A 16255-nucleotide genomic window follows, 5' to 3' on the forward strand; every position below is an offset into this window, starting at 1 on the left:
CCAGAATAATTATGTAAAAAATACAGTAAAAATGTAAACAACTTTACAGAACAACCTGTAAATTTGACAGTTTAAAATTGTTGTAATTTACATGACCACGATGGCACTGTAAAAAACAAACAAGCAAAAAACATTCTGTTAAATTTACAGTAAATAAAACATCATAAACTTGATATTAGCCTTCTGAAACTGTAAAAATCTGCTTTTTACTTTATAATATATTTGTTAATCACCATAGTAACTACAGAGGAGCACATGATAACATGAAGTTCAGCAACAGTGGCCCTTCCAGGAGCAATGAGCAATAAACATGAGACAGTGCTCAGTGTCACTCACACGAACACTAAACACCTTCAGGGTAACACATGTGAAATTAAAATAATACAGTAAACATGAACTAAACTACATCAAATATAAAACAGAACACCCCAATATATGTAACTGATATTAAAAATAAGAAGAAACATAACTATTCCCATAAAATATAATGAAATGTAATGGGTCACGCAGGGAATTGTGGGAACGCCCGATTACTGTTTTTTACTGTAATGTTAACAATAATTTACTGTAAAAAGTACATGTACACTCTCGTTAAACATAATGTACATTTTTACAATTAATTATACAGGAAAATCATACTTTTTAAATCTAACAAGTTTAATTTTTACAACATTTTATTGTATTGTCTTTTAAAATATATAACAAAATTACTGTATATTTTACAGTTAATACTCGTTAATCAATTAACGTTTTATTTCTGTAGCATTTTTACAGTCTTTTACTGATAAAATTACAGACATTTTTTACAATGATCTCATGGATCAGGAATATTTTGCAGTGTATAGTGACAAACAGGTGTTTAGAATAGTCCTGTGGTAGTTTTTGTTGCTGCTTAGTTTTTTGGGATAAAATAAAATCAGAGGTGCTTTTTTTGCCCCAGGGGGCCTTTAGCCCCGTTATACCTTAAGATACACACTTATTCAATCACGTAATCATTATTATGTAATTAATTGTTCAATTAACCGTTCTTTGAAGATTAGAACCAATCATTTAAGGATTAAAGAAATAGAAAGACAACAAGAGAGGGTTAATAATGATACATGCTGATTAATTCAATTAATCATTTAGTTAATTTAATTAATCATGTAGCATTCAGCAAAATAGAAAAACAACTGAGCTCATTAGACTAATACCCTTAGATACAGTATGTGCTGATTTAATCGCTGATTCAGTTACTGATTAGAAAACCGTTCTTTGAAGAATTAAAGAAACAGATAGAGAACAAGAGTGGGGTTATAGTTTCACATACCTGTTAATTAAGTCAATTAATCGTTTAATTAATTCGATTAATCATAGTGTTCAATGAAATAGAAAAACAATGGAGCAGATAATTAGGCTAATACCTTTAGATACTTGCTTATTTAACTCACTAAAGTTTCGATTTATCTTTCTTTGAAGATTAGACATTTTTTTGAAGGAGTAAAGAACTAGAAAGACAATGGAGTAGCTAATTAATTCCTTTAGATAAATGCTGATTTAATTAATCATTCAAATTCAATTAATAGTTCAATTAATTGTTCTTTGAATATTAGATGTGTTCTTTGAAGGATTAAGGAAATAGAAAGACAATGAGAGTGGGGTAATAACTTAGTACATGCTGATTACATCAGTGAATCGTTCAATTAAGTCGATTAATCGTAGCGTGCAATAAAATTGAAAGACAACGGAGTAGCATATGAATACTTTTAGACACACAGACTCGATTAATCATTAGTATTCAATTAATCGTTCGAACAATTGTTCTTTGAAGATCTGAAACTTTCATTGAAGGATTAAAGAAAAATAAACACAACAATAGTTGGGTAATAACTTTGGAAACGTGCTGATTAATGCAGTTAATTGTTTAATTATTACGATTAATCATAGCATTTAACTAAAGTAATTATTACTTTTTTTCTTATTTGATGTCCGCCAATTCAGTCAATCATTCTTTTAATTGTTCTTTAAAGCATTAATGTTTTTAAATTTTTTTTTTTGTCCCCTTTTCTCCCAATTTGGAATGTCCAATTCCCACTACTTAGTAGATCCTCGTGGCGGTGTGGTTACTCACCTCAATCCGGGTGGCGGAGGACAAGTCTCAGTTGCCTCCACTTGTGAAACAGTCAATCCGCGCATCTTATCACGTGGCTCGTTGTGCATGATACCGCGGAGACTCACAGCACCGGAGGCTCATGCTACTCTCCGTGATCCACGCACAACTTACCACACGCCCCATTGAGAGCGAGAACCACTTAATCGCGATCACGAGGAGGTTACCCCATGTGACTCTACCCTCCCTAGCATCTGGGCCAATTTGGTTGCTTAGGAGACCTGGCTGGAGTCACTCAGCACATCCTGGATTCAAACTTGCAACTCCAGGGGTGGTAGTCAGTATCAATACTCGCTGAGCTACCCAGGCCCTCTTTAAACTATTATTGAAAGACAACTAGAGTGGGGTAATAACTTTGGATATGTGCTAATTAATTCACTTAATTATTCAATTAACTCATCATTATATAAACACATATTTACATATTATAACATATAAATGTTCATACCACTGTGTCTACTTCAGTACTGAGTAATCACACATTGCTTGTAATCACACATTGATATTCTTATTAATTCAATTATTTATTGTAACGTAATATGTGTAACATGGAAATCAAATCCACTACAATAATAATGTTTCAAATCTCTTTTTGATCGATCTTATTAGTTACTTGGCAAAAGCAGTTACCATATGTGGCAAATAAGATTATTTTTTCATTACACGATAATTAAATAAGGCCTAGGCAACACAGCGATTAAAGATACATTAGCATTATTGAACCTGTTTTCATACTCAGGGAAAAGGCACCTCCCCTACAAATCAGAAGTCTCGGCTCTTCTCTGAGCAACTTTAAGTCGTTACTCTTTATATATAGATTGCACAGTGTACACAACTGCTGAAAGGTTTTACAGAGCATTTTCCATTTACAACAAAACTGGATCTCACAGAGCTCTGTGGCAAGCTAAAATATGGCAAGCATTTGTGAACAAAGGGCCTGGTTTATAAGCATCTTCCAGATGCCCTCTGTGCAATGCTCCGGGAATCCCCCACCCCTCATTACCCCCAACTACAACACACACAAACACCATCTCTAATGAACGGCTAGCTCAATGTTCACTCCAATTGGGAGCTATAATCAGCCAATCAATGAAGGGAAACGTGTATATGTGTTGTTAAGAGTTGTGATGAATCTCCCCTACATAAAACGCAAGTCACTTCAGCGGAAGATGATGTTTTATTGAGAAACAATTTTTAACAAGAATCACCTATATTTTATTTATCTGTCTATCTGTCCGTCCATCCATCGTCCATCTGTCTGTCTGCTTTATCTACAGTGTCTGTCTGTCTGTCTGTCCGTCCGTCTGCCTGCTTTATCTTCAGTGTCTGTCTGTCTGTCTGTCTGTCCGTCTGCCTGCTTTATCTACATTGTCTGTCTGTCTGCTTTATCTACAGTGTCTGTCTGTCTGTCTGTCTGTCTGTCTGTCCGTCCATCTGCCTGCTTTATCTACAGTGTCTGTCTGCTTTATCTACAGTGTCTGTCTGTCTGTCTGTCCGTCAGTCTGCCTGCTTTATCTACAGTGTCTGTCTGTCTGCGTTATCTACAGTGTCTGTCTGTCTGTCCGTCTGCCTGCTTTATCTTCAGTGTCTGTCTGTCTGTCTGTCTGTCCGTCTGCCTGCTTTATCTACATTGTCTGTCTGTCTGCTTTATCTACAGTGTCTGTCTGTCTGTCTGTCTGTCTGTCTGTCCGTCCATCTGCCTGCTTTATCTACAGTGTCTGTCTGCTTTATCTACAGTGTCTGTCTGTCTGTCTGTCCGTCAGTCTGCCTGCTTTATCTACAGTGTCTGTCTGTCTGCGTTATCTACAGTGTCTGTCTGTCCGTCCGTCTGCCTGCTTTATCTTCAGTGTCTGTCTGTCTGTCTGTCTGTCCATCTGCCTGCTTTATCTACACTGTCTGTCTGTCTGCTTTATCTACAGTGTCTGTCTGTCTGTCTGTCCGTCCGTCTGCCTGCTTTATCTACACTGTCTGTCTGTCTGCTTTATCTACAGTGTCTGTCTGTCTGTCTGTCCATCCGTCTGCCTGCTTTATCTTCAGTGTCTGCCTGTCTGCTTTATCTAGAGTGTCTGTCTGTCTGTCTGTCCGTCCGTCTGCCTGCTTTATCTTCAGTGTCTGTCTGTCTGTCCGTCTGCCTGCTTTATCTACATTGTCTGTCTGTCTGCTTTATCTACAGTGTCTGTCTGTCTGTCTGTCTGTCTGTCCGTCCATCTGCCTGCTTTATCTACAGTGTCTGTCTGTCTGTCTGTCCGTCAGTCTGCCTGCTTTATCTACAGTGTCTGTCTGTCTACGTTATCTACAGTGTCTGTCTGTCCGTCCGTCTGCCTGCTTTATCTTCAGTGTCTGTCTGTCTGCTTTATCTACAGTGTCTGTCTGTCTGTCTGTCCATCCGTCTGCCTGCTTTATCTTCAGTGTCTGCCTGTCTGCTTTATCTAGAGTGTCTGTCTGTCTGTCTGTCTGCCTGCTTTATCTACATTGTCTGTCTGTCTGCTTTATCTACAGTGTCTGTCTGTCTGTCTGTCTGTCCGTCCGTCTGCCTGCTTTATCTACAGTGTCTGTCTGCTTTATCTACAGTGTCTATCTGTCTGTCTGTCCGTCAGTCTGCCTGCTTTATCTTCAGTGTCTGTCTGTCTGCTTTATCTACAGTGTCTGTCTGTCTGTCTGTCCGACCGTCTGCCTGCTTTATCTACATTGTCTCTCTATCTGCTTTATCTACAGTGTCTGTCTGTCTGTCTGTCCGTCCATCTGCCTTCTTTATCTACAGTGTCTGTCTGTCTGCTTTATCTACAGTCTCTGCCTGTCTGCTTTATCTACAGTGTCTGTCTGTCTGTCTGTCTGTCTGTCTGTCCGTCCATCTGCCTGCTTTATCTACAGTGTCTGTGTGTCTGTCTGTCCGTCCGTCTGCCTTCTTTATCTACAGTGTCTGTCTGTCTGCTTTATCTACAGTCTCTGCCTGTCTGCTTTATCTACAGTGTCTGTCTGTCTGTCTGTCTGTCTGTCCGTCCATCTGCCTGCTTTATCTACAGTGTCTGTCTGTCTGTCTGTCCGTCCGTCTGCCTTCTTTATCTACAGTGTCTGTCTGTCTGCTTTGTCTACAGTGTCTGTCTGTCTGTCTGCTTTATCTACAGTGTCTGTCTGTCTGCTTTATCTACAGTGTCTGTCTGTCTGTCTGTCTGCCTTCTTTATCTACAGTGTCTGTCTGCTTTGTCTATAGTGTCTGTCTGTCTGTCCGTCCGTCCATCTGCCTTCTTTATCTACAGTGTCTGTCTGTCTGCTTTATCTACAGTGTCTGTCTGACTACTTTATCTTGTCTGCTTTATCTACAGTGTCTGTCTGTCTGTCTGTCTGTCCGTCTGCCAGCTTAATCTACATTGTCTGTCTGTCTGCTTTATCTACAGTGTCTGTCTGTCTGTCTGTCTGTCTGTCTGTCTGTCCGTCTGTCTGCCTGCTTTATTTACAGTGTCTGTCTGTCTGCTTTATCTACAGTGTCTGTCTGTCTGTCCGTCCATCCATCTGCCTGCTATATCTACAGTGTCTGTCTGTCTGTCTGTCTGCCTTCTTTATCTACAGTGTCTGTCTGCTTTGTCTACAGTGTCTGTCTGTCTGTCCGTCCGTCTGCCTTCTTTATCTACAGTGTCTGTCTGTCTGCTTTATCTACAGTGTCTGTCTGACTACTTTATCTTGTCTGCTTTATCTACAGTGTCTGTCTGTCTGTCTGTCCGTCCGTCTGCCTGCTTTATCTACATTGTCTGTCTGTCTGCTTTATCTACAGTGTTTGTCTGTCTGTCTGTCTGTCTGTCCGTCTGTCTGCCTGCTTTATTTACAGTGTCTGTCTGTCTGCTTTATCTACAGTGTCTGTCTGTCTGTCCGTCAATCCATCTGCCTGCTATATCTACAGTGTCTGTCTGTCTGCTTTATCTACAGTGTCTGTCTGTCTCTCTGTCCGTCTGCCTGCTTTATCTGTCAGTCTGCTTTATCTATCTATCTATCTATCTATCTATCTGTCTGTCTGTCTGTCTGTCTGTCTATCTATCTATCTATCTATCTATCTATCTATCTCTCTTTCTCTCTGTCTGTCTGTCTGTCCATCCGTCTGCCTGCATGCTTTATCTGACTGTCTGCTTTATCTATCTATCTATCTATCTATCTATCTATCTATCTATCTATCTATCTATCTATCTATCTGTCTGTCTGTCTGTCTGTCTGTCCGTCCGTCCGTCTGTCTATCTATCTATCTAGCCATAAAAAATTTACATAATTACAGAAACATAACTTGTTCATCTTAAATTCCTATTAGTTGTATGTGTCATGGAGTTGTACAAGTCCTTCCATCAGTCTTCATTATGACAGAGTGCTTTTCAATTAATGTAATTGCAGCTGTAATGTGTTGTCTTTTTTTCCATTATAATGTTGAAACTAACCTTCATATTCATTTCCACCCTTATTGCCTCACATTACACTACACACTTACATAAACCAACCTACAACAATGGGTCAAGAACATTAAAAGGATCACCCTAGTATGATCCTTACACTGTAACATGCTGAACAGTGAAGCAGAAGCCCTTGGTATGATTTTTTTTTTAACGAATTGAAGAACACTTATACTATTTTATTGTGTAACAAATTATGTGCATGTGTGTGTGTTTTTTCTTTCTTTTCTTTTTTTTTTTTTTAACGAAGCACAATGCAAATAAATACAAAATAATTTATACACAATAATTTACAACATTTACAGACTACCTGAATCAGTTAGAATAATGACACTAAAATTGGACAGAGAACATGTCACAATACAGTACAGATCAAATGTGCAAACAAAAACATTCATTTAAGTGGTTTGTCTGAGACCAAATAATTTCCATTCCAATCCTAAAGCCAATGTCAGTCCCGTCCGATTGTCTGAAGTGAGACATTAGCAGTCTGTCAGAAAGTAGATGATTATTATCATGATGATGGTAAAATAAATAAATAAATAGTACACAACTACACATCCACTTTCAGTAGCAGATTCCGTAATCTCAGATCATATTTTTTTATTTGTCCCTTGTATTTCTACATGCAAAACGACCATGCAGTTTAAAACTGGTTCTCATAGAGTTGCACACTTTGACAGATGTGAACATTTAAGTGTATGAGTAGTACATATGCTGTAATAAACCAGCTTAGCTAGTACCAAATGCAAATATTTGAGAATGTGTCAGGCCATGGTTGAAAGCGTTAAAGTATGATGTTACTTTATTGATTTACTTATACTGTCATCGTGTGGCCATCGATTGTATCTACTGTTTACAGAATTGAAGCGATGATTTAATAAGGTGTGCTTGAAAATAAAACAACATTTATCCCTGGTGAATGAATCACATTCAGTAAAATGTATAATCATTTAACAAGTAAAATGTTAAAGTATCCCTCTTCTTTACATAACAGCATTTTTATCCAGCCTGACACAGAACTTTGCAAAAAAGGGGTACGTACGCCCCCTTTTCAATAACGGCCAATCAAAAGATGCTGACACATGACTGTCACGGTCCGTTGTTATTTTTGGGATTTGTAGTTCCAGCTCATGTTCGGCGCCATTCGCTATAGTGAAATCGCCCTCTTGACGGACTACAAAATGAAACTAGCGGACTGGTGCAGCTTAAGGAGAATTGAAAGCTTGACATCACGGTGGCTGGCACTTCATGCGTCTGAAAGTACGGGTTAGAACTGACGCATTATTTTTTTTCCACCTGGGAGCTGACAAAAGTTGACAACTTCCATAATGCAGTCGGAATCGGGAATCGTGCCCGACTTTGAGGTCGGTGAGGAATTTCACGAAGAGCCTAAAACATATTACGAGCTGAAGAGTCAGCCGCTGAAAAACAGGTCGGTTTCTGCACTCTCTATATTGCATGCTTTAATATGGATCATATGCTCAGAAAAACGGCTTCTGTTTTTTTATTTTTTTATTTTTTATATTAGTTATTCTATTAGTTTGTTTGTTTTTTTTTTTTTCTAGGAGGGATCAGTTGAGCGCTCTCAGTGTACACTGCAACAAACAAGAACGCTTCTGTTATAATGAACGAAACGGCCGCGTTGATTAGACTATAATGGGAGCGCTGTATTTGTGCGTCGCTTGTAGATTATATGGGTGGTACAGTTAGACAACGCCTTAGGACATCATCATCAAATATTTAGTCATATATGTCTATATGATCTGTCAAAAAGTTTCATGAACTTTGGCGCCACTTTATAATAACTTTCATGGATAAGTAATTAAAGTCCCTCTGTACTGTTACTCTGAACACATCAATGCACTCAAAACATATTTTAGCCTAGTTTTAAGGTTTATAACAAATAATGTTTAACAAAATTAAAGTAATGAAACTTGTTTTTGTCTCTTCATTTTATTAAAGATTACTCAATTTAATTTGATGGAATTTTGTGATGAAATTGAAATGCGTAAATCTTAAAATTATTATTATTATTATTATTATTATTATTTGAGTGTATTTCAAGTCATTCATGAATTAATGGATCAAATTGTAATGAGATTTCCAATTAAATTCGTCTATATTAACTAATGATCTGTTTGCGTAATGTAATAAGTGGTCACACTTTATATTAGGTGGCCTCAACTACTATGTACTGACATTACAAGACTATGTATTTACTGTGTAACTACATGTTGTGCTGCAAAATGGCCACATTTGCTGCTACTGAGGTTGAGGTACAGGTAGGGTTAGGATTAGGGGTTAGAGTTAGGTTTTGGGGTAAGGGTTGGGATAGGGTTAGGGGTAAAGTTAACAGTGTAACTACAAAGGTAATTAAATGCAAGTACTTTAAATGTAATTACAATGCAATAACATGTATGTACATATTAGTTAAGGCCACCTAATATAAAGTGGGTCCTGCACATTTATAAGAACATTCCATAATAAATTAACTTTAAGTTATCATAATGGACAGTTGTGAGTGACAGATTTGGGTAGCACTTTATTTTACAGAACTGTTCTACATTTACGTACTATATAATTACAAAAACTACAGTAATTATGAGGAACTAAACCTAACCCTAACCCTTACCTTAACCCATATTAAGTTCATGTAGTTACCTAATAACACTCAGTAATTTCTTGGATAAGTACACTCTAAGTATACTGAAAGTACACGTGCTGTAAAATAAAGTGCAACCCACATTTGACTGCATATTATTATTTTTATTATTTTAATCACATATTAATATGTTTGTTGTGTAGAACGACATAAGGGAAACCAGTCTTTGATTTGAATTTTGCTTATACTGTCAAGACAAACGTGTGAACAAGCCAAAAAATAAAATCTGTGAACCTTCGGGAAATTTTTCACATGATGAACTTTAATATGAGTTTCAGAACTGAACCAGATGTTTTGGGTGTAGAAATGCAGGATTTCAATATTCATTTTCATGGATGCTTTTGCATTTGCAGTGCACTCCCTATGATAATTATCTTTAATAATTTCTACAGCACGGCTTAAGTTGATATGATGCATTTAGGTCTATCAGATAAGCACATGAATATGCAGGGTAGATATTGAATGGTTGAAGGATTAAATATTTGATGTTTTACAATGGGTTTATCCCTCTCGTCACCTCAAGCTTTGTGTGGCACCATGTCAGAATTCAAAATATTTCATATATAAATAATATATTTAAATATATAATATACATTAAATATTCATACATTAGAAAATATACATTGTGCTATAAGTATTACTTAACATTGCACAAACAACAGTGAATTCCATTAAAATGTTTCATTTATATAAAACAAATGCAGAGACTCATATAATCATCCATTATCCATCTGCACAAAATGTGTTTTTCATGACAGAGTTGCATGAAGCTTCATTGGCAGACAGAGAGATCTTAATTTAGATGAGGCCGACAGCTCTGGCTGCCATGAGGTGAAAATTAACAACATAAATTTAGAAGTACAGCCAATACCTCAGATGCTAGGGGCGAATTTTTGGGGCTATTTCGGTTTGATGTGAACAGGATGCAAAACTGTACACTGAAGTTAACTCATAATTGCTAATTAATAATTTAGCTGTTGTGTTCAAGTTTAATATTGTATTGGTCTTTTTTTTAAAGATTATGGCTATAGATGTTTAATGAATTTTCCATGGTAACCTGATTTCATGGTCCATATCTAACCAGGGGGGTTGGAGGATGCGTGCAGTCTAGATGTCTAGATGCATGCCTGATATCTAAATCTAGTCATTGTCATCAATCAATCAACCATCTTACAGGCATCTGTTGGGTGAGTTTCCAGGAAGTTTTTGAGTGGATTAGTCAACTCTTTCAGGACTCGTACACAATTTTTTATTTCCCAATTAAATGCTCTTTACAATGAGAATGTCCCCTCCCCCTAAATTATAAACACCACCAACCACAAGCAAGTAGCAAATCATAGTAAAGGCAGTGTGTCTTTGGTTGTGCTAATGCTCATACTATCATTCCTTTCTTAACCTGGTTGCAAAAGGAAGTGGCTGGAATTTATTCATCTTAAGTTTCAACTTACCATTGTTTTTGTCTTTGGTACAAACTGTAAAAGGTTAAAACAACAAATGGATAAAAATCAATAATAAAAATAGCTGACAATGAATTTCATTTTCGTTAAATTGGATCTTTGGGCTGTGCACTGAGAACTTTCGTCAATGAAGTCATTTTACAGTAGAAAATCTATTTAAATGGAGAAAATTCATTTGAATGAAAAGCATAGGGACACTTTAAATTACTTTAAGCTTTTTCATTCAGTAGAGCAGTTCTGGTTGTAGTCCAAAAACCCAGAAGACAATTAGCATTTTTGAGCCATGAGTCCTCAGTGAATTTCTGATGAGTTTTTATAATGGCAGTTTTAGAGTAAAATAAAGCCTGTGGTTAAAATTACTTGAAGAGACTTGTTCTAGAACATACATTACACACAGTCATACCTCTAACGTTAATTTTGAAGCTACTATGTTTTATAAAAACACATGATGCTATCACAATGCTAATTAAGAACTACGACTACCATGAGCATGGGAGCTACGTGCTTTATGAAATGGCCGACTGTTGTAGTCCTTATTTAGCAAAGAGCTAGCAACATGCACTTTTAAAAGACACAATGGCTTCAAAATCCACAACTGATGCATGTCTGTCTGTTATTTATGCTCTAGAACAAAACGTGAAAGTCTCTTCAAGTAATTTTCACCACAAATCTTATTTTTCTAGTCATTCGAAAATCTATGTTCTAAATCCCTTTGAAAATTCCTGAGGGGACCCATGGCGAATTAGCCTTCCGGGTTTACTAATTGACGTCATGACTGAACAGCTCTATTAAATAAACAAATAATAAAGAAAACAAATGAATTGAATATCAAAATAGTTGTTAGTTGTAGCATTCATAATTTTTTTTTCATGGCTGTAAAATACTCTAAAGGCTATCGGTTTTTCAAAAATAAGGAGATGAACCCTTAGATATGTCCCACCATTTTGATTCAGTTTATCACAGAATGTGAGATAACATGCATTAATTTGAATACAACCCAATATAATCTATGCCCTTGATCTGTAAGACCCCTGGCATGAGTCGCAGACCCTGCTGTTGGCAGTTTTGGCTTGTGTCAAGATGACAGAGTGAGTTTTGTTTTCTTGATATTGATCTGGCACCAGAGCCAGAGCAGCAGAAACAGGTGTTTGCAGTCCAGTACCATGCTAACCAGTGGAAGAACATCCTTGATTCCCTCACTGGATCAATTCCAACTCTCTTCATAATGGCTTTTTTCCCTCCTCTGAATTGCATGAAACTCCTTTTTTTCATTCATGAACTGTTTTTTGATCGCAATAATGTGATCAATAGAAACCTATCCTTCAAGAATTAGGGCAAATACTGATGAGTATTGTCTTACATTGTTTCACTGCACAATAACAGATAAGGACGTGAAAGGTGGTCTGATTTTTTTCATAGCTTTGTCATTTACAAGGCCACTGCGGTTTGGAGTTTGATGCAAGACAGCGGAACATTGCAGTGTATTTTTAGGTAGGCATCAGCGCAACTCCTTAGTCAGACTTTTTTTTTTTTTTTTTTCTGTTAACTTCCCAAAATTCCCCAACAAAGTTTCAGGCGTGAGTCTTTAAACGTGCATCCATATTAACTTCATAATAGCCGTTGTGCAATGTTTTTATTCGCAGTCCAGTTTCTTTATTGCAAGTTTCAGTATCTGGCTCAGTGGTTCTCGATTGCAAACTTCAGCTGGGATGCAGGGACATGCGGTGAGGTCAATGGCTGGGGAGGCACTGGCTAATATCAGAGCCACATATGAGCCCAATAGAGGTAGCTTAAATTCACCATTCAATTGGCAGGTTGCACAATGACTATTGGTTAGTCGACCATCTGTTTCATATTTCATATCAGCATTCTTTACAACACATGCATACAGGTAAGTTACATATTCGATTCTCGTTATATAGGCGAATGCAGTTCCACTATTTATACTCATTCAACATAAATGAAAATATATATTGCATGGTCTTACATTTACTTGTAAATGAAGTTCATTTGCCTATCCTTCTGGACAAATATGTCAGTGATTTATGTAGAAGTCCTCTTTATTTTCTTTTCTTTTTAAAAGTCTCTCCATCTCAATAGAGATAATTGCCAGGGATGAAAGTCGTCCTTGGTTATTCAGATTTCGACTGTATGTTTTGAGTCATTTCAAAGCAGAGAATGACCTTTCAACGGACGCTGTAGTAGCTGGTATAGTGAGCACCAGCTGGAGTAACTTTGTCACCTTGGGAACCATCTGCATCAGATAAGTCTGGGCCAAAAAGCTGAGGAGCTGTCCAGGTGATTTGCATTCGTTCCTCACCATTTGTAAACTATACAATCCGATAGGATCAGCCTTCAGTCTAACAAAGTCAAAGGACCTTGCATATTTTGATAGGCTCTGCAGTTTGGTGTCATCAAAATGTTGTGACATTTCATAAAATTTAGTGCAATCGACCAAACCAAGGAAAGTTAGCTTTGTCAAACCTAGCTTTTATTTGAACACTGACATTGTCCAGAATGTTTTAAAACATTCTTTTCCTCTCATCTCTGATCGGCTGTTTACTTCGGGCATTGTCTGTCAGGCCAAGTGTGACACATTTCTGCTCAAATCGATTAAAGAAACTGTCAAACTCTTGTCTCTGCTGTTCCACAACTCCCATTGTGTCGTGGATTCGCGTACAATAGAATCCAATGTCCATTACTTTATTCTGCAGCACACAAAAGAGTGCATTGGTTTCATTGAAAATGCCATTATGAAGAAGAACGTTGATGCTTTTGACAGCCAGAGATCATGTCCGGCAGCCATTTGGTGTCATTATCCCAACCATCAGTATTTTCGCTCATAATCCGAAAAACTGCTTGCAGATCAGATTGATACATGCTGATCGTCTGCACTAGTCTAGAATTTGAGCTCCATCTCGTGGGTGCTCTTGGTAAACGTCACTTCACAACATCGTCCAGTACGTGGATGCACAATGGGTAAACGTGGCTTCATGTACCTTTTCTTTAATCTTGGCCTGCACCCCATTAAGATCTGATGCCATCACAGAGGCTCCATCGTGAGTCTGAGCTACCAGCTTTTCAACGCAATAGTATTTCCCCAACACTCCCATAACATATTCAGCAAAATTCGTCTGTCATCACTCGCCTCCTTCACCTCAAAAGTCACCTTCCTTTTTAGCCACATAACGCAAAATTACAGAAACCTGGGCTTTGTTTGTGACATCCGTTGTCTCGTCTTCTTTGACTGCAACAAATGGGGCTGCATTAATCTCCTCTTTGATATCATTTCTAATTACATCACCGACTGCTTCTATTAAATCGTTCTGTATTCTGTTTGATAAGCCAGTAGATGTCTCCAAATGTCTAGCTATCATTTCATTTTTCTCAGCAAAAGCATGTAATAGCTCCACATAGTTGCCATGATTAGAAGAGCTTGCACTCTCATCTTTGCCACGAAATGCTAATTCCTGTTTGGCTAGGAAGCAGGTTGCATTAATAAAGTCTTTCAAAATCTAAAGGTTTTCCTTTACCATAGAACTGTGGATGCTGATATTAAATCTCCGCTGTTCATTTAAAGCCAGATCTATCCTTGAAGTTCCAAAAGTTTTTAAAGCAATTTGGCTTTGAATGTGAGTTGTCCATTTTTCATGTTTGTTGAGGCTTCATGCCTTGGTAGAGTTTTCAAGTCACAAAATCCCACGTTAGTCCAAACGTTGTCGGTAGTGGAGAACAGAAGGCAGGGAAAGCAGTAAAGGCAATTCTTCGTAGCACAGCCACACAGCCAGTCTTTTCTTTGGTACCACTCCATTTGAAATGATCGTGTTATTTTCTGGCCCTTTGTTCGAAGTAGGTCCTTAAGCTCAGGCATTGGTCTTCCATTGTTTATCACTCCCTGTTTTGATTGAAAGTCCAATTTTGAGAAATTTTTAAGGTTAGATATAGCATTTTCCATTTTTGCAGCCGCTGGAAATTTTTTGCTAGAGCTAGCTAACGTGGAGGGAGCACGAGCGTCAATTACGTGGCAATAACTCAAGACACACCCCCCTCGGTGAGGCAGATGTGATAGCTGCCTCCCCTTGTGCTTTTTCATTGCAGTTTTATGACGAGACCAGCGAGCCTAAATATATTTTACACATACGTGAAATAAGTTACCTGGACTATGGAAGGCGAGGACATGTAATGAAGGGGTCTACAAACATTACATTGGTGACATACAGAGAGATAGTAACGGGCACGCACTTATTGCCCATGCTTCATCCAGTTTCTGAGGGGTTCCTTAATCAGAGGGGAGGCTGAGTTTGTCGCTGCTTCACCTCTCGTCTCTCCCTGCATTTGCAGCGGAACTCTGCAAATTTGGTGATTTTGACTATAAACAATTATTGGAATCATACAGAAATTACATTTATAAAACAGATCAGTGGAAAAATCTTAATATTTTTTTTAATTTTAGTATTATATTTCTTTTAACTTTTCGTTACAGCTATTTTCATTGGAGTATGACAGGTGAGGCTCTGCCTCTCCTGCATCCCCTGACTGCAAGTGTCACGGATTTTGGCCAAAATCATCCCATGTGGGACGCCTAGAGTCAAAACGTCCTGTATTGAAGCAAAATGCTCAAGGAGGCAAAGGAGTCTTGATGAGCACACGAGTCGACACGTGTGCCAAAAGTGTCATAGAAGCACCACAAAATGACATGGTTGCCTTTTTCAACTCACATTTGCTTTTTATGACACTATCATTTAGGTTTAGGTTTAAGGTTTAGGGTAGGGAGGTCTGTTTTGTCAATTTAAAACTTGATTGAGCGTTCATCTTAAAAACCTCATCTCTTTGGGAAAACATTTAACTCACTTTTAGCGCCAAACAGTGAACATTTCACCTCATTGCATTGATACGTGTAAGGAACCACATAATATCATTTTGCAAAAATGTCACCACAGTCACATAATTTTCTTGAGATCAGGCTGAAGAAAACATAACCATATCACATTTAATCAGATTTCTGCTGTTGTTTATGCATTTATAAAATTTAAAATTTTATGCTATGTTAATAATTTTTCATATTGTTGGGAATATACTAGGGATACATCGATGTATCGGCAGCTGATATTTATCAGGCAGTTACTGACCAATTAAAATCATCAGCATATCATTTATAAGCATTAAAACACCGATATGAAAAACCAATTGTTTATTTAGAATTAATAAGTAACACACTTTGTAAAAACTCTGTGAATTTAAATGCACAATCCAAAAATAATAATAGCCACAGTATTTAGAAGGTTTGGCACTCCTAAGAACATGTAATATTTCATTTGTATTCTTTCTCATTCTCAAGTTAATGTGGAAAAACAGCCAAAACGCATTGAAACCATCAGACTTTTACTTCTGAGACATTGATATAATATCAATTAATGGTGCATGATTAAATTAATTAAGATTTAAATCGCAATATGGCCTTGCATGATTACTAAACCTTCAAAAGCTACAGTATGTTTCAAAATATAGTCGGCATTTAGTGCTTTAGTCAGTGCTGTGTGAACAAGCAGCGCCC

General features: G+C 37.5%; 1 protein-coding gene across 2 annotated transcripts in view; it reads left to right on the forward strand.

Moving 5' to 3' along the window:
* The first annotated feature begins 7786 nt into the window (after positions 1-7786).
* LOC127418914 (microphthalmia-associated transcription factor-like) overlaps positions 7787-16255 on the forward strand; it is a 60949-nt gene continuing 52480 nt past the window's right edge. Inside the window, exon 1 of one of the 2 annotated variants that reach the window (XM_051659830.1) lies at positions 7787-8014. In XM_051659830.1, coding sequence (XP_051515790.1) covers positions 7911-8014 — 104 coding nt within the window. In that variant the 5' untranslated portion in view covers positions 7787-7910. Of the gene's footprint in view, positions 8015-10322; positions 10432-16255 lie in introns of those variants that run through there. The other variant, XM_051659831.1, reaches the window with a different exon arrangement.

This window comes from Myxocyprinus asiaticus, chromosome 28, assembly GCF_019703515.2.
Source record: "Myxocyprinus asiaticus isolate MX2 ecotype Aquarium Trade chromosome 28, UBuf_Myxa_2, whole genome shotgun sequence".
Taxonomy (NCBI): domain Eukaryota; kingdom Metazoa; phylum Chordata; class Actinopteri; order Cypriniformes; family Catostomidae; genus Myxocyprinus; species Myxocyprinus asiaticus.